The sequence below is a fragment of the Mustela erminea genome, chromosome 5, assembly GCF_009829155.1.
Source record: "Mustela erminea isolate mMusErm1 chromosome 5, mMusErm1.Pri, whole genome shotgun sequence".
NCBI classification, from domain to species: Eukaryota; Metazoa; Chordata; class Mammalia; order Carnivora; family Mustelidae; genus Mustela; species Mustela erminea.
This window is the reverse complement of record NC_045618.1, coordinates 129,934,430-129,962,224: the sequence shown is the minus strand read 5'-3', so window position 1 is coordinate 129,962,224 and position 27,795 is coordinate 129,934,430. Positions and strand designations below refer to the sequence as shown.

The window sequence follows — 27,795 nt, the reverse complement described above, 5'->3', positions numbered from 1 at the left end:
CCACCAGATCAAAGTCAGGCTCAAGTTCATTCGTTTGGGTGGGCCTATCTCTGAGTCAGGCAATACAGCTCTACCCCAAACCCCTTTCCCCTCTTTACCTGGACCGCTGTCAAAGTCTCCGGACGGGTTCTGCTGGATCCACTCTTGTTCTCACTCACTCCTCACCGGTGCTGTTGGTTATCCTCAGTGGAAAACAGTGCATTATCTAAACACTGTACAACCTTCTGCATTAATCTGATTCCCGTCTTTCATTCTTTGAGCTGTTTTACCGCTCTGTAGGGTGTAGGTAAGAGCAGCGAAGTAAAATCATTCCTGTCTACAGAAGTGAAAATTATGTCTGACCTCTCCCCGCGTGGAAGAAACCAGTTTTGCCTTCATTTGCACATTCATTTCAATATTCCTGCTCCATCACTGCTGTTTCTCAGTATCTCCTTTCATTGCTTGTCATATCCTTACTCATTTCCTCATTCATGAGTTAAATAAAATCTTTAACTCGTGCTCATTCTTATATCTGTAAGGGAGTCGTGACTTCTTGAGAATGATCTTCAGTCTTCTTGCACCCAGTTAATTCCTACCTCCCCAGTCTTGGCTCCCGGCAACCACTCGTCCACTGTCACTGCAGGTTAGTTGTGCCTTTCTAGATTTTCATATTAATAGAATGGTATTTTTGTATTCTTCTGTGCTTGGCTTCTTCATTGGAGCATGTTTCTAAGACTCGTCCGTATAGCTGTAGGTATCAGCTATTCGTTCCTCCTCGTTGCTCAGCAGTGTTCCGTCGCATGTATACGTGACATTTTGCTCACCCGTTCACAATGGTGGCATTTGGGTTGTTCCTAGTTTAGAGCTATTATGAGTAAAGCAGCTGTGAGCATTCAAGTGCACGTGTGCGCAGGCTTTCACTTCTCTTGGGTGAATGACATTGCTGCCCCCCAACTGCCAAACTGTTTTCTCAAATGGCTGTGCACTTTCCATCCCTACATCTTTGCCAACACTTGGTATCGTGACTTTTTTTGAATTTAGCCATTCTGGTGGGTGGGGGAGTGGTGGAATCTTATTATAGTTTTCATTTGCATTTTTCTCTGAAGACCAGAGATGTCGAACATTTTTCCATGTGCTTTTTTGGCCATTAGTATACCTCCTCGTGACGAGTCTGTTCAAATCTTTTGGGACGCCTGGCTGGCTCAGTCGGTTAAGCTTCTGACTCTTGGTTTTGGCTCAGGTGGCCATCTCGGGGTCCTGGGATCAAGCCCCACATCAGGCTCTCTGCTGAGCGCAGAGCCAGCTTGTCTCTCCCTCTCCCTCTGCTCCTCACCTGGCATGCCTGTGCATGTGCTCTTTCTCAAAGAAAGAAAATCTTTTAAAAATAAAAATAAATTTTTTAAAGATTTATTTATTTGAGACAGAGAGCATGAGCTGGGGTAGGAGGGTGGATAGGGGCAAAGGGAAAGGGAGCAGACTCCTCACGGAGCGACAGCCTGTGTGGGACTCAGTCCCAGGACCCTGAGACCAAGACCTGAGCCTAAGGAAGACATTTAACCGACTGAACCACCCAGGTACCCGCCCAATAAAGTCTTTTAAAAAGTGTTCAAACATTCTGCCTATTTTTTAGTTTTAGTTCTGCCTTTTGTTTTTCTTAAAGATTTTTTTTACTTATTTGACACAGAGAGAGATCACAAGTAGGCAGAGTAGCAGGCAGAGAGAGAGGAGGAAGCAGACTCCCTGCTGAGAAAAGAGCCCGATGAAGGGCTCGATCCCAGGACCCTGAGACCATGACCTGAGTCAAAGGCAGAGGCTTTTTTTTTTTTTCATTTTTTTAAAAAGATTTTATTTATTTATTTGACAGAGAAAGATCACAAGTAGGCAGAGAGGCAGGCAGAGAGAGAGGAAGAAGCAGGTTCCCCACTGAGCAGAGAGCCTGATGCAGGGCTCAATCCCAGGCGCCTGGGATCATGACCTGAGCTGAAGGCAGAGGCTTTAACCCACTGAGCCACCCAGGCGCTCCAGTGCGGCCTTATTTTTTATTTTGTAGTTTTAGTTCTACCTTATTGAGGTGTTTTGTTTTTTTAAGATTTTGTTTATTTATTTGACAAAGAGAGACACAGGGAGAGAGGGGATATATGCAGGGGGAGTGGGAGAGGGAGAAGCAGGCTTCCCACTGAGCAGGGAGCCCGATGCAGGGCTGGATCCCAGGACCCTGGGATCATGACCTGAGCCAAAGGCAGAGGCCCAATGACTGAGCCACCCCGGCACCCTCCTACCTTATTGAGTTTTAAGGGTTCTTTCTAAACTCTGGATGGAAAGCCTTTGTTAGATATATATTGTGGATGTTTTAGCCTTGTCTGGAGTTTGCGTTTTCCTTTTACTGAGTCTTAAAGTTTTCATTTTGATGAAGTACAGTATATTAGTATTTTTGAGCCATGCTTTTTATGTTCCAAGAAATTGCTGCTTAATCCAAGGAACCAGATTTTCTATTTTCTCTTGGAAGTTTTATAGTTTTAATGTTCGGATCTGTGGTTTTGAGTAAACTTTTGTATATAACGTGAGGTAAGGGTTGAAGGTCATTTCCCCCAGAGACCTGTGTTGTTTCAGCACCATTAGCTGGCTGTACTTTCTCGGTTGAATTAACTTGGCACTTTTGTTGAAAATCAACTACCCGTATATGTGTGGGTCTATATCTGGACTTTTAACTTTCATTCTAGTATGTTAACATACAGTGTTATGTTAGTTTCAGGGCGACTGTATACGTTTCTCAGAAATATGGACTGCTTCGTGGATTTGCATGACATCCTTGCGCGGGATCCATGCCTCTCTTCCCCACATCATTCCAATTTTAGTATACATGCTGCTGAAGTGAGCACTGTCTCTGGACTTTCTATGATGTCTTACTTGTTCTCTCAGACCATTCTAACGCCAAATGCAGTCTTGGTTACTATAGCTCTGTACAAAGCTCTGAAATCAGGTAGTACAACTTCTTTTTCAAAATTTTTTGGGCTGGTCTAGATCCTTTGCATGTCCATATACATTGTACCAATTTGCCAAGGTCTACCAAAAGAGGACACTAGAGATCTTTTTCAATGCTTGCAACCCTTCCCTGGTTTCCCTCAGCGTGTACGATCACCGCTCACCCCTCACAGCCCGGCGCAGGAGGCCTCTGCCCCTCCTTGCCAGTCTCTCTGTTGCTCCTGGAGCATCGGCCACATGTTTCTGAACCCTCCATGCCTTAGAAGAGTTTTTTCTGTCACCTCTAACCCACATACTGGTTACAGGTTTTTAACATGCTTTTACTTTTCCTTCACAGCACTTACCAGTTTGTACAATGATGTGTGTCCATATGGTTATTTGTTTACTATTTGTTTGTTGGCTGGTATTGGTCATGCTCAGTGCAGAGCCTGGCATGGAAACAGCACTCAGTTTTCCTTGGATGAATGAATGGAGGCAGAGATCGCTTTCTGAATAGTTTATTTGGGCAAAACAATATATTTGCATGGGATGATTCTTAAGTCATCTCAAGTAGTTCCCCTTCGGTTCTTAACATGTGCTCTCCAACAGATACGCCTAACCCCATCCATCATTTAGAGCTTCACAGTCATCCAACAAGGTGTAAAAAAAGAAAAAAAAAAAAATCATCCAGCAAAAAAGGGAGACGGGGTAAGAGAGAGAGAAGAGTGACATTTTAATACAGTACTAGAATTTAAAATTTTTTATTTACATTTGCCCCTCTCACTTTTTCAGATTATACAAGCATCACAGCAAAGGAGAGGGATTTCACAGCACCTCTTCCAAAGTCCAGTTTACAGGCAAATCGGTCAATGGAAAAATAAAGGCCAACAAAAGAAGATCTCAGCTCCCCATAAGCGAATTCTCTATTCTTATTCTCTTTCCCCCTTCTCTTAATATTCGCGACCTTTACACAGAGAGGGATCATCAAGACCGTGTGGGCACGCTGGCTGAACTGACAGTGGTCTCACCAGGACCCCGTAAAGAACCACCGAGGATGCTTTTTATCATTCCAACCATTGGTTTAGCGCCCCTGAGGTAACAGGACCTAACGCTAAGGGTGAAGACAAGTTACCACTCCACCTCAGTCAGGAGTAGGTCCCACACCCCCGTAGAAGGCCTGTGCCCAGCTGAGCTTCGCACAAGAAAACTGAGAACTGTGGGGAGAAGCAGATTCTGAACCGACTCAGGGCTCCTGGGGCTGAGAGGGATCCACTCATCCACGGAGATGGCAACACGGAAGGACACCGGGCACATCAGGGGACTGCTCCTGTCCTCACCTTGCATTCAGCTTCCCAACTTCTCCAAAGGGACGGAGCTTTGGGTATTGCTTCATCAAAAACGCCTAACCGCAGTGGCAGAACCACTGCGTTCTTCAGGGTCAGTTTATCAGAACTCATCATACCAGAGTCACAGTTCAGAGCCGTCTATCCGGTGCTCTAGTAAACAAGACCTTGACCATGGCTGCCCCATCAGGCCACTCCCCAGGGGCCGACTAAGAATGCCTCTGGGCTGGAGAAGACTAGAATCAACAACTTCGGTAGGTCCGAAAGCTAACTCCTTTGCCTTCCCACTCCCCGCCGCCCCCAGAAGACTCCACCTAAAGCACAAGGTGCTTGGAGAACAGAAGTCACTGGAAATGACAAAAAGGGCAACCTTTTCCTAATTAGGCTATCTGGGCACATGGTAAGGGTAGGGGCCTAAACACTACATTTCCCGTGGATAAAGCTGTGCAGAGAATAAGATACATTTCTCTCCACGTGGGAGGTATTTTCATTAGCTGGTTAATGGATGAGATGCCTGCCGGCTGAGCACTGAGCTTCCGTGGTAAGCAGGCAGCTGCAGACCTTTAGGTTCTGGGGCTGCATTTAAGCCAGGAACTGCTCAACAGCCACGAAGAATCATTTGATTTTCGTAACTCCCCCTTCACGACCCGCTTGGGCGATGCCGAGTTCACCTGGGCGAAAGGCTCAGCAGTGCTGATCTTCGTGAAGACAGACCTTCTGAAGGAAAAGCCCCTACGCTCTTCCCCCTTTGCTGACCACACGGCTTACAGCCAGCAGAGATGAAAGCCCATCTTGGCTTACCTCGAACACCAGGAAAGGAAAGACACTCTGGGGATTAGTCATAGCTGTTCTTCATACGAGAGAACCCAGAGCCAGTCAGTTGTATCTACAAATTCTTACAAAATAAGAACTATCCACATTCTTTTTCTCCACAGCCTATGGCCGGACTAGCGGTCCTGTGCTGCTTGCCAATCCATGACAACTAGTTTGGATGGGGAGCAGGGTTGGGGGGAGAAAGAGGCCGGTAGTGGTAGATAGCATCGCTTTCCCCCCTTCCCTACGAAGCCAGGACATCTCTCCACGTGAGCCATTCTTCCTCCTGGTTTTCACTAGTTGAAATGAAGCAAAGCATATTAAACACTAAAAAACTCAGCTAGACGGGACTAGTCCTAACAAACTTAGATACAGGTTCCCTCAAGTAGGGAAGAAAGAAGTTCCTAGACTCCTCTGGAAATGTAGGGCTGGGTGTCCCAGGACAGGGTATCTGACCCAGTGATCCTCCAAACACAGCACCGCCATCTAGGTGTTCTCCAGAGTTGACATTCTAAAACTCAAGAATGGGAAGGTACAAAGAAAGGCCAAATGCAGTGACAAGTCACTGGCACAGTATTTCATCCCTGGGCTTCTGAAAGGGCGTTAGCAAACACATAGCCCTCAGCCGTAGTTTTGCTTTTGATGTAGTGGTTCCATGACTCATTGCTTATAACCCTCAGCCCTTTACAGGGGCGTTTCTCTTCACCTTCCGTGACTCCTTCAGGAAGAAGCATGTTTTCACCATCGGAAGCCCTCACCCTGTCGTCAAAGTTTAAGATAGTAACTATAGGACAGATGCCAAGTTCTTCAAACAAGCAAGCAGGACTTTGGGGTTCTGGGGGTTAGGATGATTTTTAAAGGGAAGAAATTTTCCAGAGCAAAGCAAAAAGTTAAAAGTGCTCCAAGGACCCAGCCCCCGAACACACTCTTTCACTATTTACTTACTGTAGACTGAATGCCATATTTTAGGGTTAAACTTTTCAAATAAATGTGGGAGGAGAGTCTGCCACTGCCTCTTGATCCATTCTTTGTGATTCTGATGTCTCCTAGTTAGAAGTTTCTGGTTTCTGATGTGATCTGCTGAAAAAGCTCTTATAAGCCGGAAATGGATAAAGGCAATGCTAAATAGAAAGAGGGATGAGGAAAAGTGGTAAGGATTAGTCACATCTCTACTGACTGACTCCAACTACCCGCTTTGGTGGTGACTTGAGCTGACACCTGTGTGCGTCCCATCCAACTCATGACCCAGGCGACCTTCAACCACGCACGACACAATACTTAGGTCCACTCATTCCCAGTGACTGTATTTATATACACCTGCATGATGCCTATGATATGACTGGACCCTATACCACAGTTTCTGAGAGACAACCAGCATGTAGAGCATTTTGTCCTCCAAAAAGCAGAGAACCCGTGTGGATCACAGTTTTGTCTCTTCAAAATAAACTTGTAACTTAACTACATTTATTCTGACATAACTTTGCACCAGCAAATATATGTCATATATATGTATATATACATACATACACATATATATTTATGATGTATTTCAATGCCCATATTGACATTTGAAATTGCAGTGACTCCATGCAAGCCGAAGTAAAAAGAGTAGCAAGGTGAAGTTCATTGCTTGAACTTTGGGACTTTTGCAAACCCTACACCATTTGGTAAGTGACTGCATTGCAAAAGCTATCTGGTGTTCTAGTAGGGTTCTACGGTGAGGAATGAGATGCGGAGGTTAGCGATGTATCTTATTCTACAGGGCTAGTGACTTAGTTACCACAATGTCTTTTTTTTTTTACTTCAGTTTGTCCATGCTAAATACAGGCCCTGCATTTCTATTTGGTTCTTTGATTCACCCTTTTCTAGCCTTTAAAAAGGTAAAACAGAACCTTGGAATATTTTAAAGGCCGAAGGCTCTCAGATGCTGAGAGTGACTGAAGAGAACTTAAGACAGAAAAGCAAACCCTCACCGACCGTCCCGTGGCTCCCCATCTCCACCTCATGTGTCGGAACAAGCGCTGCAGCTGAAGACAAGGAGCACAGGAGAATCTCTACCAACCCAAGGAGGGATTCCAAAAAGAGAGACGTGCAAAGCTATTTTTACACAGGGCTCTTCCATGCTGTTTCCAAGTCTTCCCCGTACTACTCCGATGGCGACTAGAAGACAAGCTGGTCTGGTCGTGGGCGTAATAATGTCAAAAGTTCTCTTCACTTAGGCTTTGGTCAACAGAAAAAAGGAAGAGCTTTAACATGGTGGTTTTCAGATTTGTTCTTTGGTCAAGCAGTTTTATAAAGCTCTCTGAAACTAGTCCCCTCACCTAGTATGGAAAGAGTCAAAATAGAGGATCCCAGTTTAGCAAAGAGATAATGTTCAGAATTTCTCGGGGTGGGGGTGGGGGGAGAAAAAAAAAAAGAGAGACCCTAAACCCCAGATGCCAGATTAGAATTGTCTTAGGACATCAAGAGTAAAGGAGAACTAGCACTCAGAAAAGTAACGTTTAAATAGGTCAGCTTCTAAAACGGGCAAGTTAATAACTTTAATCCTTAAACAGGAACATGACAAATGATTTCTGAGCAGGGGATTTACCAACATTTTCCTTTATAAGTTTAAATCCTGATCTGGACCCAGACCCAGGCAGAGGCACAGTTCTGAAGAGTCGAAAGCAGAGTAGGAAGCAAGCACAGACGTTTGCCAGCTCTGTCCCCCAGCTCTGTCCCTTCGGCCCTCGCCCCCTGCTGGCTGAGCAGCTGTGTGCACAGAAGACACAGGGAGGGGGGAGGCGGCCTCACCACAAGGGTCTGTCAGGCCAGGGTGGACCCTGGATGTGGGTGCTTTCTGAACAATTCCAGCATTTTAGATAGCAGGTTAGTTTAGAGCTTAGAAGAACCCAGAAACCGGACACACGTCTCAGACAGTGACCATTATCAATATCTGATGGTGAAAGAAGAAATCACCCGGTGACCAGAACAAGACGACACCTTGGGAGGCTCCTGGCCAGGGGGAGTTCACAAGGGGCGGTTTTTAGCAATGCTAGTGTTCACGGTTTTCCTTAAACAGCTCAACTTCGGACAAAAGGGAGAACACTTTGGTTGAATACTTGACTGGTTTCCTAAGGATTTCAAGGTTGGCAGCCTCTGAGACCTGGACTGGAAGTAAGTGGAAGGCACTTGCTCCCCGGGGAGGAGGGCTGGGTGAGTCTGGAGGCTGCGATGGTGGGGCCAGCGGGAGCTGTGGGTGGGCCGAGTCTGCAGGTGGCAAGGAGAGGCTAACGGTCGGTGTGGTTAGCCAGGGCCAAGCTAGGGTCAGCGTGATTTCATAAGAAGGAGAGTTATAAAATAAAACATTTTTAATGGACAAAAAAGTAGAGTGGGTCACCTCTATTTTTTAAAGGTGAAATGTAGCAAAGGAAGAATGTGAAGCAGTTTTTTACTATTTACAAAATGCCATTTAGAAATGTCTTTTGCGTGAGATGGCCACAGAAGTATGGTTCCTGGAACTGGCTCAGAAAGGCCATACACTGTCCTGGGTGAGGGAGAGTTCCTCCAAGGGAGCACCAAAAAGGCTCAGTCTTCTGTTTCTTCATAGGTTGTCTCATCAAAGGGCCTGTCCAGTAGAGGCACCAACCGATGACGGGAATACTTGAGCTGCAACAGGTCCCCAACTTCATCTATCTCCTTGAGCGCCTAAAACATAGAGGAGCAGAGGTGAGCCAGGGCCAGCAGGACGCAGGCACGCCTGGTGCAATAACGTTTCTAAAAACATTCGTGGCAATATTATCCTCTCGTGGGACCGTGTGTGTCTAGTGCATGAACTGATCGGACTACAGGACAGCTGTGGAAAGAGCTGCTTTTTGAGCAAGGACGTCAGGCCGGTCATGACTAACGGGTTGTGAAGAGCAGTTACGCAGGGTAAAGGGCAGCGTTCCTCCAAGTCGGAGGAGAAAAGGAACATACATGCGCCTTGCACTTGCCAGGCTGGCTACCACGGTCCTTTGTCCTCTCATACGTCAGTCCTCACAGCTTCTATCTCACAACAAAAAAACCGATGGGAAGTCTGCATGGAGATGCACCCTAGGCATAAGGTGGCGAGAGCCCCCATGGTGCACCACAGATCAGACTTAGTAAGAAAGCGGGGAAGCCATGAGGAGACTGGGTAGGTCATGGACAGGGTGGGGGTGCGGGAGCAAGAATGGGCGGAGCCAGGACTTCAACTCAGGCAGGATTCTGAACTCGAAAATCCTACCCTTGCGAGATCGTCGTATCTTCCCATCAAAAACTACTTATCTCAATATAATTTTCTTTCTTACAAAAGCTGTTTGTTTTTCAAAAAAAATTCAAGCACTACAAAAAGTTATGAAATGAGAAGTCCCTTCCTGATTGTGACACCCATCAGCTCACAGAGGTAACCTTTCCAAACCGCGGCTCAGAGGGTCAGAACGGAAGATCCCAATACAAGAAGGGGATACGTATTCACGATTTCTCAAGAAGAATCCAACAGAAGGACATGGACACTCGAAGCCCCAGATACTTCTCGGAGAAATCCGAAGAAGACTGTAAAAATAGTATAATCCTAGCTTCTAAGGCTTTTTGATAAAAGCACCTCACGCAGGCCACACAATGCAGTTTCCACAGCGTCTCTCCAGCCCTGTCATTCACTCCCTCTGAGCCTGGGGACGTTACCCAGGGGATAATGTGATAAATCCAGGGTGAAGGGCCTTAGCTTTGGGGACAGGGCTCTCTCCAATTTCCCATCACATCACAGACATCTTCTGTCCACTCTTATGGTCATAATTTCATATGAAAATGCATACCTTCTACTTTATAACAGGAGTCAGTCAGTTGAGTATTAGTAAAAGACGTATTTCTGTGTTCTTAAATTTAACTTTGATCTTTTTGAAAAAGATTTATTTGAGAGAGAGAGAGAAAAGGAATGAGTCGGGGGATGGACAGAGGGAGAAAGAATCCTCAAGCAGACTCTCTGCTGAGCGTGGAGCCCAATATGGGGCTCGATATCGTGACTTGAGCTGAAATCAAGAGACAGATACTAAACTGACAGAGCCACAAAGGTGCCCCTAAATTTAACTTAAAAATCAATGTTTGGGGGGGTGCCTGGGTGGCTCAGTAGTTAAGCATCTGCCTTCAGCTCAGATCATGATCCTGGGGTCCTGGGATTGAGCCCCACATCGGGTTCCCTACTCAGCGGGAAGCCTGCTCCTCCCTCTCCCACTCCCCCTGCTTATGTTCCCTCTCTTGCTGTCTCTCGCTGTCAAATAATTCAATAAAATCTTTAAAAAAAGAAAAAAAAATCAATGTTTGTAGGTAGGGGCGCCCGGGTTGCTCAGTTGGTTAAGTGTCTGCCTTCGGCTCAGGTCTTGATCTCTGGGGTCCTGGGATCGAGCCTCATATTGGGCTTCCTGCTTGGCAGGGAGTCTGCTTCTCTCTCTCTCCCCACCATCACTCGTTCTCTCTCTCAAATGAATAAAATCTTAAAAAAAAAAAAAAAATCAGCATTTGTAGAGAGAACCCCCCCACAATAAATAGCATTCCTTATTTATTCTAGCATAAGAAAACATTCTTCATTCCAAATGTGGAAAATATAGAAAGCAAATTAAAAGCTGGACCTAAGGGGTGTCTGGGTGGTTCAGTCATTAAGTGGCTGCCTTTGGCTCAGGTCATGATCCCAGCGTCCTGGGATCAAGCTCTGCATCGAGCTCCCTGCTCAGCGGGGAGCCTGCTCTCCCTCTCCAGCTCCCCTGTGCTGTGTTCCTTCTCTATCATAAATAAATAAAATCTTAAAAAAAAAAAAAAAAGAGCTGGCCCTCAGTATGCTTTCAGTACAGTGGTATCTTGGGGCAGCTGGATGGCTCAGTTGGTTAAGTGTCTGCCTTTAGCTCAGGTCATGATTCAAGGATCCTGGGATCGAGCCTCACACTGGTCTACCTGCTCAGCAGGGAGCTTGCTTCTCCCTCTCCTGCTTCCCCTGCTTGTGCTCGCTCTCTCTCTCTCTAATAAATTAAAAAAAAAAAAAAAAAAAAAAAAAAAAAGCCGGGGCGGCACCGGGTTGGCTCAGTGGGTTAAAGCCTCTGCCTTCGGCTCAGGTCATGATCCCGAGGTCCTGGGGTCGAGCCCCACATCAGGCTCTCTGCTCAGCAGGGAGCCTGCTTCCTCCTCTCTCTCTGCCTGCCTCTCAGCCTACTTGTGATCTCTGTCAAATAAATAAATAAAATCTTAAAAAAAAAAAAAAAAAAAAAAGAACAGTGGTATCTTTGAGAAAAGGTTTAACTGAAAGCTCCATATGGAAACAATTTAGGATTGAATTTCAGCTGGGAGGAACCCATTAACCATTTATCCCCTGACCTCAGATATAGGATTTATTAATTTAAAACAACACAGGACTTACTAAGATCACAAAGTGAAAGACATTTATGAACTCTGACTTTAGAATATTTTTTTCATTGATGTAAAAAAGAAAATGAATAGAAAAACTCACAGTAGCCTAAAGGGATCTAGAGTCCATGATTTCCTCTGATCCCATAACAAATATTTCAGATAAATAGGTTTTATTTACATAAAACTGTAACTTTTATGCCATTATGTGGGTCACCCGGTTTGAGCAGGAATAAGGGACCGTTCCAAGTATCGCCATCTGTTAGCAAAACATCTACACTTGACCACCGGATCCCAGGGTGAGATGGGTTCTTAGGGGAAAAATCGTGTAAATCATAGAGTGGAGTCTGGTCCCTGAATGAGAGAATATTCTAGGATAGCTGCGCCCTGGAGCTGATCGATAACCCTGCCTTTCTCATTTTTAAAAATAAATTCATTGTGACACAATTCACATGCCATTAAAGTCACCTTCTTAGTATATTCACAGAGGTGTACAATTTTCATCCGTATCTAATCTTAAAGTATTATCACCTTAAAAAAAGGAACCCCGTACTCACATCCTTCTCCCTGTCTTCCCCAAGCCCTGACAACCACCAGTCTATTTTCTGACCCTATAGATTTGCCTATTCTGGACATTTCATAATGTGGTCTTTTGTGCCGGGCTTCTTTTACTTAGCATGATGTGTTCAAGGTTCACCCATGTTGTAGGGCTCCCACTTCATGCTTTTGTATGTGGTTATCCAGCTGTCTGGTACCGTTCACTGAAGACACTATTCTTTCCCTACTAATGAGTCCAGGCTCTCCTGTGGCAAATCAAGTGGCCACAGATGTCCAAGTGTATTCATGGCCTCTCAGTCCTCTTCCAGCACTGGCCTCACGTCTGTCTTCACGCTAGTGCCCCACTGCCTTGACTACAGCCGCCTGGCAGTAAGTTTCATACCCGGGAGGTCTGAGCCCTCCAACTTAGAGTCTCTCTCTCCATACTGTTTTGGCTACCTGGGGCCCCATAACGGTCCCATATAAACCTTTCTTTTCTTTTTTTTTTTTTTTTTGAAGGAAAGACAAACTTTTGAACATCTAAATAGAAGAGAATGGAAGAAATACTGAAAGGCACAATCCAAATAAAAGAAAAGGAAGATACAGCAGCAATAATAAACGGAATCCAATTTTCCAGGGTCAGGATGTGATGAAGAACATACTCGTACTTACGGAAGTTTTGTTTGACAGAGATAAGGACGAAAAATCAGTCTTCAGAGGCCCAGAAATAAAAATGTCAAACTGCTACAACGAACCCTTAACATGTATTCTTACTCTTCAAGATTAGTAACTCTCCAATGAATCAGTGGGTACTTCTAGCAACCGCAGCTGACCCATGAACAACAAGGGTTTCAACTGTGTGTGGGTCCACTTATATGTGGATTTTTTCAATAAATACAGTACTATAAATGTCTTTTCCTTACAATCTTCTTAATAACATTTTCTTTTCTCTATCTTACTTTATTGTATGACTACAGTATATAATACATGTAACTTACAAAATATGTGTTCAGTGCCTATCTGTGATAACAGTAAGGCTTCCAGCTGACTATACCTAAGTTCTGGGGGAGGCAGAAGTTACATGTAGATTTTACTTTGGGATGGGGCAGCGTGTTAGCTCCCCTATACCACACCCCTCATGTTGTTTAGGTCAAAATAATTTTATGCAGATATCGCACTCTAGAATTCTATAAACTCCCAGAAAGCAATACTTATTTAAAGTCTTAAATGTGAAATAATAGCACGTTAAGAGACTATCACAATATAAGAATTAAGAGACCATAATTAAATCCAATAATTATGAGCCCTTCCTACATGCCTGGCTGTGGTATATCCTGGAGATATAGAACAAGCAAAAGAGACGTAGTCTCTGCCCTCAAGATTTATCCAGTGGAGAAGACTGCCATCAAATAATTCCAGATGGGAAGGATTTACTAAGGGAGAATCTTAAGAGTCCAAGGAAATGGCAAGCAAGAGGACTGGGGAACACGCTCGAGCAAGTTTCCTTTAAGTGGAGATGGGAAGAATCTGTAGGAGTCAGCCAGCCAAGGAGAGAGAGGACTCAAGAGAGAAAATTCTAGAGAGACAGAACAACATGTAAGAAGGCTTATAGTAGAAACAGCTCGAGTACAAAGAGAGTGAGACGGTTGTAGAGGCCATAATAAAGGAAAGCGTGGAACGAGACAAAGCCATCAATTCCCCACAGCCCTGATCACACAGGGTCTAGTGGGCAATGCTAATGGTTTTGCTTTTTTTGTGTGTGTGGGGTGGTGGTGGTAATTAGCAATATTTTAAGCAGCATCGCATACTCCCTCCTCTATTTTACCGATTAATACCTCAAGTGCTCAAAGAACTTCAGGATCAACAGATGATCAATTTCATCTGATATCCAGGCCTCTGTAGCATAGATGTATTTACATCAAGGTGAGAGTGTCTACTTACAGTGTCAAGTATTTCTTTGGTATGAGCTGCGGACAGGCAAAACCTGGCTCTGGACTCAATAATTGGAGTAGCAGGAAATCCCACCACAACTACGCCGATATTCCGCTTCAGCATCTCCCGTCCAAAGGCGCTGCGAGGGGAAAACAGGGTAAAGAAACCAGGAAGAGTAATAAACCACAACACAAAGGTCTTGTGGTCCTGAATGATTTAACTCTTAGATGATACAGACCCTGGAAACTTCTATTAGGAATCTCTTCTAACTTCTTCTTCTTCTTTTTTTTTTTTAAAGACTTTATTTATTTATTTGACAGACAGAGATCACAAGTAGGCAGAGAGGCAGGCAGAGAGAGGAGGAAGCAGGCTCACTGCAGAGCAGAGAGCCCGACGCGGGGCTCGATCCCAGAACCCCGGGACCATGATCCAAGCCAAAGGCAGAGGCTTTAAACCACTGAGCCACCCAGGTACCCCTCTTCTAACTTCTTTTAAGTTAAAATTGCCTCAGGGTGCCTGGGTGGCTCAGAGGGTTAAGCCTCTGCCTTCGGCTCAGGTCATGATCTCAAGGTCCTGGGATCGAGCCCCGCATTGAGCTCTGTGCTTAATGGGGAGCCTGCTTACCACCCCCTCTCTGCCTACTTGTGATCTCTCTCAATCAAATAAACAAATAAAATCTTAAAAAAAAAAAATTGCCAGACTTAGGGGCACCTGGGTAACTTAGTCGGTTAGGCAGCTGAGTCTTGATTTTGGCTCAGGTCATGACTTCGGGGTCCTGGGATTGAGCCCCACACTGGAGCACTGCATCAGGCTTCGTGCTCAGCAGGGAGCCTGTCCCCCTCTCCCTCTGCTGGCTCCAGCACTCAGACTCTCTCTCTCTCTCTCTCACACACACACACATACACACACACACACCTTCTTTCTCAAATGGATAAATAAATCTTAAAAAAAAAAAAAATTGCCAGACTTCTTCAATTCAATCCTAAAGTGGCCTTCTCCCAAATGGTCTCCTTCACGAAGGTGAAGAATATAGTTCTCAGAGACCTATTTTTGACAGGGCTTGCCTAAACTAATTTGCTGTTACAGCCTTAAAGTGTTCTAACACGTAAGAGTGATTCAGAGGCTTCAAAATGAACATGAGTTTAAAATCTTGTCCTTGAAATGTTAAGTTTGGCAGCTTAAGTAATTCTTTTTTAAAAAATTTTAAATATTTTATTTATTTATTTGACACAGAGAGAGTGAACAAGCAGAGGGAGGTGCAGGCAGAGGGAGAGGGAGAAGCAGGCTTCCAGCTGAGCAGGGAGCCTGCTTCTACCTCTGCCTGCTGCTCCCCCTGGTAGTGCTCTCCGACAAATAAATAAATAACATCTTTTAAAAAAAAAAAAGATTAAGGGTGGAGAGGAGGATCTGCTGTAACACTGATTTCTTTCTGCTGGCAGAATGGCCAACTAGCATTAGCTCTAGACCAAGTACTTCTTTTTTTCCCCCTAAGTTTATTTATTTCAGTGATCTCTATACCCAACACGGGACTTGAACTCACCACCCTGAGATCAAGAGTCATATTCTCCTCCGACTGAGCCAACCAGGTGTCCCAAAGACCAGGTATTTTTTTGACTGACTTGAATGTTAAGCTGTCTTTGGAATTTAGGGTTTCCTTTGGTTTTGTGAGGCAACCTCATCCCCAGGCTTCAGCTGACTGCCCAGACTCCACAAATCTTGTTTCACTCCCCACCCCAGACCAAACTGGTGACATGGGACCTTACTCCATATACATATCTTGTCTAAACGACACAATTCTAACTTCATGTACATTTTATTTGCTAATTATGTTGTTTCTTGACTATTCCCTTAGGCTGTTATTTTTTGTTTGTTTGTCTGTTTTTTAAGTTTATGTAAGTAATCTCTATTCAATGTGGGCTTGAATTTAACCCTGAGATGGAGAGATCAATGCTCCTCCAACTGAGCCAGCCAGGTACCCCTTCCCTTAGCATTTTAAAGCATTTGTTTGAGAATAAGACCCCCCCCCCATTATGTAACTAATTACATAATGCCAGCCATTCCCCTCTCTTTCTAGTACTTCCTCTGACCCCGACCACACTGGACCCTCCCAAATGGTCTAGTTCTTTCTTCCGTTTGCCTCACCCTCTGTAAATCTTAATTATAATGCACACAGTAGCTTCCCCTGTAGAGCAAGTTAGACCCAGTTCTCTCTAAAGAAACAGTTCTAGAGTAAGTCCTCCAGATCAGACAACTCTTTGTTTACTTACGATAATTCCATTTAAAGGAGAGAAAACCCTACACACACCTCTGCTTTGGTTCATACTCTCCACTGCCTCTGAAGACCAAATGCGCATATGCCTTCCTGTTGAAAACTGAACTCCTTTTCCCTCAGTGGCCACCTTTTCCCAACTGCCCTCTTATCATCTTTGGAATCCCCCTACTTCTAGGCTCCCCACTTCAGTCTCCCCTCCTAGAGATCCACTTCGATGAATATTTACTGAGTGCCCTCTAACTGCCAGGGACTCTGGTGGGCCCTGGGGATCCAAAGATGAATAAAAATATTTCCTCCTTCAATGAATTCCACTAAACCTGAGAAACGATCCTCATCCAATTTTATAGTTAAGATCACAAATTAAGTTTCACAAACCTGAAAAGATGCGTGGTTTTCTTTTTTCACTGAGTCTACAGTAAGCAGATAACTCCTTTCTTCTACATTTCTGATGCAGTTTTGCATACATTTGATTTGCAAGTAATTTTATTTGCTCACTTCCTATTACTTTTCAAATGTCTTCTGGTTTGGTTACACCCAGAGCTCTCAAATACACTGGAAGCTATTCCAGGGCAAGGCTTTCTGTTATACATGAGTTGCACACACGGAAGAAACTGGTGTAGGCTGCACCTTGGATAGCCACGCAACCACACGCCCTGACCTCGCAGCCCCACTCAGCCCTGGGGCACTGCGGTTCGGCTCCACCCACCTTCTTGCTATTCCTCAATCGAGTAAGCTTGTTCCTGTGTTCCGGCCTCTGCAGAGACCTTCTCTCTCCCAGCAGCTAACTCTGCTCCTTCAAGCTTACATGTCATTTTCCCCTCCCCGCTCTCTTGCCCCCCCCCCCCCCCCCCCGTTTCATCTGTCATCTGCCTGCCCGCGGGACACTCTCAATCCCCCATATCCTGCTCTACTTTTCCCTATAACATGTAATGTCTTCTAATAAATTATGTAACTTATTTACTACATTTGTCTGACTCCTGCCCCATTAGAATATAAGCTCCCCAAGGGCAGGGATTTTTATATTTGTGTTCTGTCCACTGATCTATCCCAATCTCCTAGAAGAAAGCATTAAACTCAATATGTTTAATGAAAGACTAACAAGTTAACACATCTTACAAATTAGAATCTACTAACCCGGAATCCACTAATTTGGAATTTCTAGCAAATCTTGACAGTTAACATAGTGAGGTCCAGATGATATTTCCCAACAAAATACACAAGCCTGAGTCTAATATCACAGGAGCCCTAAGTCTAATGAGGCCAGTCTATAGCCTGCAACAGAACATACCCAATTTTGGCCGGCATATAGAGCATCAAAGGCACAACTGGAGAGTCTTCATTCCCATAGATGATGAAGCCCATCTCTTTCAGCCGTCTCCTGAAATACCTCGTGTTTTCAGCTAACTGCTGGATACACTCTTTGCCTGGAAAATCATGAAGAAGAAAACACAAAGTAATACTAAGAAAAAAGGAGTGGAAAAAAAACAGCAATCTATCTCCATTTTATCAGTCAGTCATGTATTCGGTTCTTCATTTCTAACACAAAATATTTTCACATAACAAACTGTATGGAATATAAACAAATCTTGCTTTGTGGTTTGCCACAGTAGGTGTTCCCGGCAGATTTTTTAATAACATACAAAATGAAGTTCAACGATTAGCACTGTCTTGGCACGTTAGCATCCTTACACATTGTCACTCTACCGTCCCTTCAGAGTCGTGCTCTTCATTTCATAGATTCGAGGACTCTCACAAAGGTGGTGACTGGTCTGCAGTCACACGGTGATCAGGTGAGACTAGAATCTAGGTCTCTCATCTTCAAGATTCCTTCCAATGAACCGCGCTGCAAATAATTTTACACATACGACCAGATATACAGCCATAAGAGCCCTAAATTTTCCTCCAAAGAGTTTGATTTTAGGGGCGTGTGGGTGGCTCAGTCAGTTAAGCGGCTGCTTTCAGCTCAGGTCATGATCCCAGGGTCCTGGGATCGAGCCCCGAAATTGGGCTCCTTGCTCAGTGGGAAGCTTGCTTTTCTCTCTGCCGCTGCCTGCCACTCCCCCTGCTTGTGCTTGTTCTCTCTCCTTCTCTGTGTCAAATAAATAAAAGCTTAAAAAAAAACACTTCAATGTGGGTGGTATTTTAAAAAAGTTTGATTTTATGTCACCATCTTCCTAAAACTTCCATCAGACAACAGTAGTGTATCCATAATAACATAAAATCATATTTTTAATCTTAGTTTATTCACCTTCCCTAAAATACAAATGGTTCAAACAAACATTTCTTAAACTCCTAACTAACTAAATATTTGGACTGGGTTTTGACATTATGGTAGATCAATCTATGAAAAGACATCCAAAGAATCGTTCTGTTCTGAAGAGAAAGCCTAAATTTGAAACATCAGCTTGCAAAGGGCCAAGAACTGTTTTAGGGTCTTCTCGACCACAAACACTCACAAACAAGGAAAGGTCGCAGTTATTTTCTCACGTATATTAGAGAGCCAACAAATTCACATTTTACAAAATACAAATGTCATAAAATTCAAAAGATAAGTTAACCAGTTGGTCAGAAATACAGGTGGCTACCAAACATCCTTAGAATACCAAATTATCCATCCATTCACTGACGAAAAGCTACCCTAGATAAGTCTGCTACGAATAACCCAAAGTTGATACTTTGTGCAAATAAATTCAAGTTGACTTCAACTGGCTCACTCTGAGCGCTGAGGAATGCCACTTCAGTTGCGAGCCCAGTCTCACAACAGTAAAGCAGGCATTAAAGTGCGTTACATTTCCTTACGCTGAGAACTGATGAGCCCTGTGCCCAAGTTTCCCCCCAGAAATACCTACACATGCTCACTCTATGTTTAGGAAAAAAGAGACTTCTACTTCTGGCCAGGATCGAGTACCCAGAACCAGATTTTACCTTTCTGCTATCAACAACAGAAAACTGGACAAAGCACACAAAACAAAATGTATACAAAATGTTTTTCAAACACTGGGCCATGGGCAGCACGGGACTGTGCTGTTGGAGAAAAGGAAAACAAAACATGAGCCTCTGGATTGCTCCCTGACTGGCTGGAGGCAGGTCCAGGCTGCTGCCCAGGGAGAGGAATCTAGTCTGGTCCGGTGAGGACACCCGAGATAGGCGTTGGGGATGCTAAGGTGGCTAGGATTTCTCAGGCAGGATACAAGAGAGGAAAGAGGAGCACAGAGAGGTGTGGGGCCTGCAGCAGGGTCCCCCGAGCCTTTCGCAGAGTGCCATCTGGTCCGCAGGAGAAGAAACCACCAGGGGCTGGGGAAAGAAGCACCAGAATCAACAGTTTCCAGGCTTATATGGAGCTGGCGACAGTTTGTATTTTCACCTCCCCAAATGGGAACACCTCAGATCATACTAGTCGTGGAACGAAATTAGCTCTAGACTAAAAGTTGCTGTGGATCTCTCCTGACACCTTAAAAGCAAGTCTGGAAAAGATCCAACTGATTCGAAGAACAGAGTCCAATACTACCTAAAGGAATGCAACAAGGTGCAGCGCCAATAATGTGAAATTTACATCTGGCAGACAATAAAAAATTCCACGCATTCAAAGAAACAGGAAAATATGACCCATCAACCAGGAGATAAGTCCATCAACAGAAAAGGACCAGAAATAACAGAGGATCGGCAGACAAGGATATACAAAATGCTATCGTAAATGCCCTCCATACATTCAGAATGGTGGAGGAAGCGTGATAAACGGAGAAAGGAAATATATAAAAAGGAACACACAAGTGATACATGCAACAATGCTGATGAATCTAAAAGCATTGTTACACGAAATAAGCGACACAGATTACACACTGTGCATTCATTTATAGGAAATCCTAAAAAAGACATAATTATAGATCCAGAAAACACAGTAATGATTGCCAGGGAATGGAGAGAGGACTGCCAAGACAGGGGTAGCAGGGAACTTTGGGGGGCAGGTATGACAAAAATATTCTATCGCTTGATTGTGGTATGGTTACCTGACTATATACAATTGTCAAAACTCATGGAATTATACACTTAAAATTGGTGAACTGTACTGTATATAAATGATATCTCATTAAAGATGGTTTTTATTTTTATTTTATTTTTTTAAAAGATTTTGTTTATTTATTTGACAGAGAGAGATTACAAGTAGGCAGAGAGAGAGAGGAGGAAGCAGGCTCCCTGCTGAGCAGAGAGCCCGTTGCGGGACTGGATCCCAGGACCCTGAGATCATGACCTGAGCCGAAGGCAGCGGCCCAACCCACTGAGCCACCCAGGCGGCCTAAAGATGGTTTTTAAAAAAATTTAGTGATACACCTGCATATTAGTATATATTATTTTTTCTGCACCCACTTTATTATTTTGCAACTTGCTACTTTTTTCTCATCACAAACCAACTATTTAAAGATTTTTTTTTCTCATTCCAAGAATATAAGAAAAATATCAAGGAAAAAAAGAAATCTTAAGGATGTAGACCATAACTTCTCCTCCCTCCCCTTTTAAAAAAGATTTTATTTATTTATTTGAGAGAGAAAGCAGGCACAAACAGAGGGAGCAGCAGAGGGAGAGGGAGAAGCAGGCTCCCCAATGAGTAGGGAGCACAACGAGGGGCTTGATCCCAGGACTCCAGGATCATGACCGGAGCCAAAGGTAGAAGCTTAACTGACTGAGCCACCCTGGTGCCCCAGACCTTAACTTTTCCAATTACTGTATCATTCTAAGCAAGTTTTCTTTCTTTCTTTTAAAGATTTTATCTATTTATTTGACAGACAGAGATCACAAGCAGGCAGAGAGAGATGGAGAAGCAGGCTCCCTGCTGAGCAGAGAGCCCGACATGGGACTCGAGCCCAGGACCCTGGGATCATGACCCAAGCTGAAGGCAGAGGCTTTAACCCACTGAGTCACCCAGGTGTCCTAAGCAAGTTTTCTTTAATGAAAGCAACTGAACATCTGTCTCACTATTCATCACCACCTGCTCCCCGACAAGAGTCTCAGAAGAAAACACACCTAAAACGACACTCACATACCACAACCTGTACATACTGGGAACAGGCATTTAAAATCTCCAACTTATACATCCCCATTATTGTTGAACAGTTTTCCTTTGTAAAGATACACCACCATTTTTTTGTTTGTTTATCCACTCACATGTTAATGGACATCAGAGACTAAAGACCTTCATCTTGGCAGCTATAAAGTTAGATTAAAAAAGAATTCTCTCCTGGGGCGCCTGGGTGGCTCAGTGGGTTAAGCCGCTGCCTTCGGCTCAGGTCATGATCCCAGGGTCCTGGGATCGAGCCCCGCATCGGGCTCTCTGCTCAGTAGGGAGCCTGCTTCCTCCTCTCTCTCTGCCTGCCTCTCTGCCTGCTTGTGATCTCTCTCTGTCAAATAAATACATAAAATCTTTAAAAAAATAAAAAAATAAAATAAATAAAAAGAATTCTCTCCGAAACATATATTTAAACATCCTAGTCACACTGGAATTGAAATAAAATTTAAAAATAAAATGAAAATAATAAAAAAAGAATTAACACCTCAATTTCATTTGATCCTAACTGCTTTTAGATGGGTAGAGTAAAAGAATGTACTGTTTATACTTTACACATAAAGAAACAGGCCCAAGGATGTTAAATTATTTCTCTAAGGCCTCTCTTTCTGGAGGCAGATCAAGATATTCTGATTCTGTCAGTGCTTTTTCTTCTACACCACACCAAGCAATCAGGTATTTTTCAAACTTTAAAGTGTTTAGCCCTTTATTGGGTAGGAGTATCTGAGTCTTATTTTTAAAACAGTACTGACTGGCAAATGAATGGGGTTGGGATGAATGAGCCTAAGGAGACAAAGGGTAAGTATGAGACAAGTGAAAAGCAGTTCTTCCAATAAACTCGGCCTAACCAGCAAACGGCAATCACTGCTGGTGAGTACAGACAGGAATGAGGACTGGAAGCGTCAAAGAAAGAAGTCAGCTCAATCCGAAATGGCAGTCACAGTGAATCACACGCATTAAGTGGTCTATTTAACCTACAAAGTCATAGCCTGAACCATGAAACTGCCAGTATTTGACTATTTGTGACCTAAAAATGACAATTTCTTGTGGTTCAACCTAAAAATTTCAAAGACGATAACAGGAAAAACAGACAAATAATTGTACACAATTCAGTAAGCTCTGGCACTTATACATACTGGGAAGTAGTTACACAGTTATTTTTAAGGTGATGCTGAATTACAAAGACAACACAATTACCCATTTTTAATTAAATATCATCTAAAATACTAGTTAAGAGGCACGTGGGTGGCTCAGTTGGCTAAGCTTCTGTCTTCAGCTCAGATTCTGAACCCAAGGTCCTAGAATCCAGCCCCATGCTGGCTCCCTGCTCAGCAGGGAGTCTGCTTCTCCCTCTACTTACCCCACATTCTCCCTTGTGTGTGCGATCTCTGTCTGAAATAAATAAATTCCTTAAAAAAGTAAAATAAAATACTAGTTAATACTAATGCCAAGAAGTGTAATCGCTATGTAAGTCCACTCTGCTAGCTCATTTCTAAGGAGTTTTCTTACCGCAGAGTTGCAGCAAGTTATAATGGGCTGGAAGAATGGTCTAATCGCAATTTCTTCTTTCTTTCTTTATTATTTCTAAAGTAATCTCTACACCAACATGGGGCTCAAACTGATGACCCCAAGATCAAGAGTCGCATGTTTTACCACGTAAGCCAGACAGATGCCCCTTCAATAGGGATTTAAAACATGTGAAGTGTAAAAAGATTTAGCCTTATTGAAAAAAAAAAAAATCTAACTCTTAAAATGTCTTTATCCTTTTTGAGAACACAGATGGTGAAAGAAGAGGTCAGCATTCTTCTCTACTTTTCAAACATAAGTCTTAACTTTTTTTTTAATAAAATTTTTAATTTATTTATTTGACAGAGAGGTCACAAGTAGGCAGAGAGGCAGGCAGAGAGAGGGGGAAGCAGGCTCCCCACCAAGCAGAGAGGCTGACACGGGGCTTGATCCCAGGACCCTGAGATCATGACCCGAGCCGAAGGCAGAGGCTTAACCCACTGAGCCACCCAGGTGCCCCAATAAATCTTTACTTTTAAGGATGATAAAAAGCAACAAAGCAATTCTGAGGAAAACCTCTACCCTGATTCTCTTGAACTTTACAACTAAGCCTCACTCTGCCGCTGTGTGTATGTGTGTAGAGTTCTTCAGTCAAAATCTGTGCTGTCGTACAAAAGAGAGAAAGAAAAGGAAACAGGAGTACATAATTTAATTTCTCAGAAAATGTAAAAGATAACTTTAATAGGCCCTTTTGAATCCTCAACTTCTTTGCAATAAATTTTATGTTTAGGAAGTAATAAAGGATCAATAGACTGTGATGGCATCATTAGATTTAATTCTTTTAAAGAAACAGAAAACCTAAAAAGGAGGAGCATCATGATTACCTACCTACTGATAAACTATATTGATAATTTTACATCACTTTTACGAAAAAGGATTAGATTTGGAGCTATCTATATTAACCACTGCCAAGCAGATTGTGAAGTTGAACCAACTGCATTCCAGATGTTCTCCAAAAGGTACACTTTTTTATGTCTTAATCCAGATTCCCCAGGATTCTCATTCAGCCATGTAAACGTTAATGTTTGAAGGAACTACTCGATCATTACTCAAATAAAATTTCATATGCCCTCCCAAACAGGTGTCAATCAGAACAGATAGTATTCTATGAGCTACAAATTTTCTAAAGTCTCAGGACTGGTTAAAAAAAAAACAAAACGGGATAAGACCTATGTACAAAGTAAGGGTATATAAAACGCAGCAGACATTTTTGTCTTAAATGGCATTAGGGCTAACTACTCAGAATGTATGCTTCAAAGAATATAGCATGTACTCATCACCTGCTTAAATAGCAATATAATTGTCAATTTAGCTGATGAGCTTTTATATAATTTATAACATAATCAAAAAAATGTGTTTGAGTCTGCAATTTCAAAAATAACATTTCCAGTGTTAACTGAAATCTTTCAAAATAAAAGACACAAATAGAAATGATGTTCAACCAGAGTTGGTCCCCTAACTCATATCATACTCCATTATATAGCTCCTAATCTTCTTAGATTTCCTGGATATGCTGACATAATCTGTTTTCCTGGGAAAAATAAAATAAAATTACTGCTACTCTTCAGACTTATACTTTCCAATCAATTATAATGGGCTGGAAGAATTTGAAATTGAAGAACTTCTTTCCTTCTTGAAAAGACTTCTTCTCCCGAAGAACTCCCCCCTTCTTAAAGGTCATAATCTCAAAGCAGATAAGGGTTTTCTTAATCGAGGGTCCGCCAAACAGACCAGGTAGCCCCAAGAATGGTTTCAATTAGTTTTTAGTATTAACTGTGAGGTAAGGGTCATAAGGCAGGATAAAATATGGAAAAATATTACCCATCACCTTGTTCTAATTTATACTATTAAACACATTATTGTGTGTATTTCATATACTTTTTTCCCCCATATACTATCTCTTTAATACCTTATATCTAAGAACTGAATATAACTACCAACCTTTTAGTTTAATGTTCTGTCCAAATGTCTCAGTTTTGCTACTTGGAAAGTTACTTTTTCCAATAGTTTGCTGTGGTTGGATTATGTTGCTGTGTTAAGCATATGTTGCCATTGAAATCTACAATGAGGTTATATCTTAAAGATCTCTTAAACAAATGTTTATATAATATCAGGTAATGAGATCACATGCAAACTACATTTTCAAAGGCTATTCCCATGGTGATTATGAAAGCTCTTCATACTGTTCCCTTTAAGGCACAGAAAGTACCTAGTATAGCCAACAGAGTGCCAGGCTCAATAAATGCTTCTTCCCTTTTCTTTTTGTTTCAGTTGCTGTATCTCTAAATATTTCCATGTTGACTACCATCCAGCCTTACCCCCTGATAAGATACTACCTTATAGTCTACCATGAGTGAATGCAAGAATATACTGATTCTTATTAATCTAAACTGGCATTCTCTTATACTAATGGTGCTACATCTGAATCCCATGTTAGGACAACAGCTCAATCTCTTGCCAGCCTGGAAGTATTTTGAGCTGAGGTGAAGAGGGAATCATATCTGCCTTAACTATTGTTATAACAGCAGTTTTGAGAACAGTCAATTATTTGCATGGTAGAAGATCTCAGATGCAAAATCACAATGACACTTTCAAAAGAGACCAGTAGACCTCAGCTGAGAATCAAAATTCCTTTCATGCTCAATACTTAAGCCATAGCATCTTTCCTATATCAGTAACTTCTGAGAGGAAGAAGAGGCTTAGGAGGGTTGCCCTCCTTCCCCTTTTAGAAACCAGCAGGTTCGAGAGTTATTCCATGGCTGCGGAAACAAACCAACAAACCAACATCCGTTGGATGAACCAAGATTTGAACTCCCTGGTTCTTCTAGTTTTTTTTTTTTCTTTTCTTTCTTTAAAGATTTATTTATTTATTTTAGAGAGGTGGGGAAGAGCAGAGGGAGAGGGAGAGAAAAACTTAGGCAGTCTCTGCTGAGCGCCGAGCCAGACACAGGGCTCCATCTTTTGACCAAGATCATGACCTGAGCTGAAACCAAGAGTCCGAGGCTTAACTGACAGAGCCACCCTGGCACCCCCACTGGTTCCTCTAGTTTCTAAGACTGTGTCCTTAACCACTGCTCACTGATTCACTCTAGCTTCTATATTAAGTAGGTCTTATACGGGAATCCTAGTTAACAGGAACAAAAAAGGAGAACTGAGTAACTGTTGATGTCACTGAGAGTGCCTGCCCCTGAGGCCACTTGGCTCCTGGATTCTTGGGCCCCTTCCATCGCTCCTAGGGAAAGAGGTGGTGCCCGGAGACTTCCGTTCATCCTGTATCCTCCTTCACAACAGCACTTCAGCTGGTCCTAAGGGCTGAATTGCTTCAAGCTTATGCATTCTTTGCTTTCTGACCTAAGTCCCTTGACCTGTAGCAGACCTGACTTATTTTCTTTGAGCTTTGTAGACCACTGGCTTTGAGGCATGAAGGACTCAACCTTCCCAGAAGATAAGGCCTGACTCCATTTGGAAACAGCTGCCAGGATGCCAGCAGGCATCAGGCTCATGTCCACTCAAGAGGAACTGGCTGGACCCGGCTTCTCCTGCATGCAGCCCCCCTCCCCTTTCCCGTGCCTTCCCTTTCAAAACACTCGGCCTTGCCCTGGATGGAGAAGATGGTCTTTGAGACGTTAGTCTACCATCTTCCCAGCTTGCCAGCTTCCTGAATAAAGCAGCCTTTCCTTTCCCATCATCACCTGTCTCTCCAGCATCGATCTTCATGTGGTGAGGAGCTGGATCTGAGTTTGGAACTGGTTCTCCTGACTGGTAACACTTCCAAATCTCCACTGCAGGATTTCTAATACTGTTCCACCTTTCAAAGAGGGGGATCTTGGAAAATTTCAGTCAACCATTGTCAGTATTTCTTAATAAGACTGCTAGTGACTTAACAATTCTTGGTCAAGGCTGTCCAGTGTCCTGAAAAGCATTTAGAATCACCGACCCCTTGGTGATCAATGCCAATACCACTTCCTCACAGGCCAGACTGCGACAACCAAACAAGCCCCTAGATGTTTCCCAAGTGTCTTAGGAAAGCAGCAAAGTTCTTGGTTAGTTGAGAACTACTATTGGCTCTAAAGTTATTTCTTCACAGGGAGGGAGCATAGGTTTCTTTCTCTTTAGCCTTAAAACTTAAGTGGGAGATGCATTAGCTGTATATAGATCTTGGGCACGTTTTTACCTCCCTTAGAGTCAATCACCAACTATCTAGAGAAAGATATACATGTGGGGAAATCTGGTATATTTAAAGTATAAAATCACACATGGGAAAACCCAGTACGAACTAACCGATTAACAGTGTATTAAAAGGTAATATACTGTCTGGTTAAGTAGGGCCTCTCTTCAGCAGGCCCTTTCCTTACCTTTCTGGAATTGTAATTCTATTCCATTAATTGACTGTTCCAAATTATTACAGCTTATATCATTGTACTCCCTCATCACTCTCTTTAGTTTTTCTCCTCCTTCTACTGAAATGTAATTCGCAGTCTGTAAAATGCACACCTTTACAATGTACAATTCAGAGGTGTTGAGTATAGTCACAAAGTTGTGCCACCATCACTGGTATATAATCCACCCCCCGCCCTGAAACTCCATCCACGTTAGCAGTCTGTCCACATTTCCTCTCTCATTAACCTTACTTTTTGTCTCTATGAATTTGCCTGCCCTGGACCTCTCATAGAAATGGAAAAATATAATAGGTAGCCTATTGTGTCTTCTTCCTTCCACTTAACATGATGGTCTCCAGGTTCATCCGTGTTGTAGCGTGCATCCATACTCCGTTCTTTTTTCACTGTCTGGGCATGGACACACCGCAATTTGTTCATCCACTCATCAGCTGATGCACACTGGGCTGTTTTCACTTTTTGGCTATCATGAAAAATGCTGCTTATAAACATTCACATACAAGCTATCATGTGGACATGGTCTTTCAGTTTGGTTGGGAATATACC

At 43.1% G+C, this 27,795-nt stretch overlaps 1 protein-coding gene and 1 non-coding gene across 3 annotated transcripts in view; both read right to left on the bottom strand.

Annotated features, from left to right (window-relative positions):
- Nucleotides 1-2,751: 2,751 nt before the first annotated feature.
- LOC116592168 lies at nucleotides 2,752-2,858 on the bottom strand. The gene has a single exon (XR_004286350.1). It is a non-coding gene; the product is annotated as a U6 spliceosomal RNA (small nuclear RNA).
- Nucleotides 2,859-3,442: 584 nt separating this feature from the next.
- SPTLC2 (serine palmitoyltransferase long chain base subunit 2) overlaps nucleotides 3,443-27,795 on the bottom strand; it is a 113,571-nt gene continuing 89,218 nt past the window's right edge. For both annotated transcript variants that reach the window (XM_032344811.1, XM_032344812.1), the window contains exons 10-12: nucleotides 17,516-17,651; nucleotides 13,965-14,094; nucleotides 3,443-8,783 (exon numbers count right to left, since the gene is read on the bottom strand). In XM_032344811.1, the coding sequence (XP_032200702.1) occupies nucleotides 8,664-8,783; nucleotides 13,965-14,094; nucleotides 17,516-17,651 (386 nt within the window). In that variant the 3' untranslated portion in view covers nucleotides 3,443-8,663. The remainder of the gene's footprint in view (nucleotides 8,784-13,964; nucleotides 14,095-17,515; nucleotides 17,652-27,795) is intronic.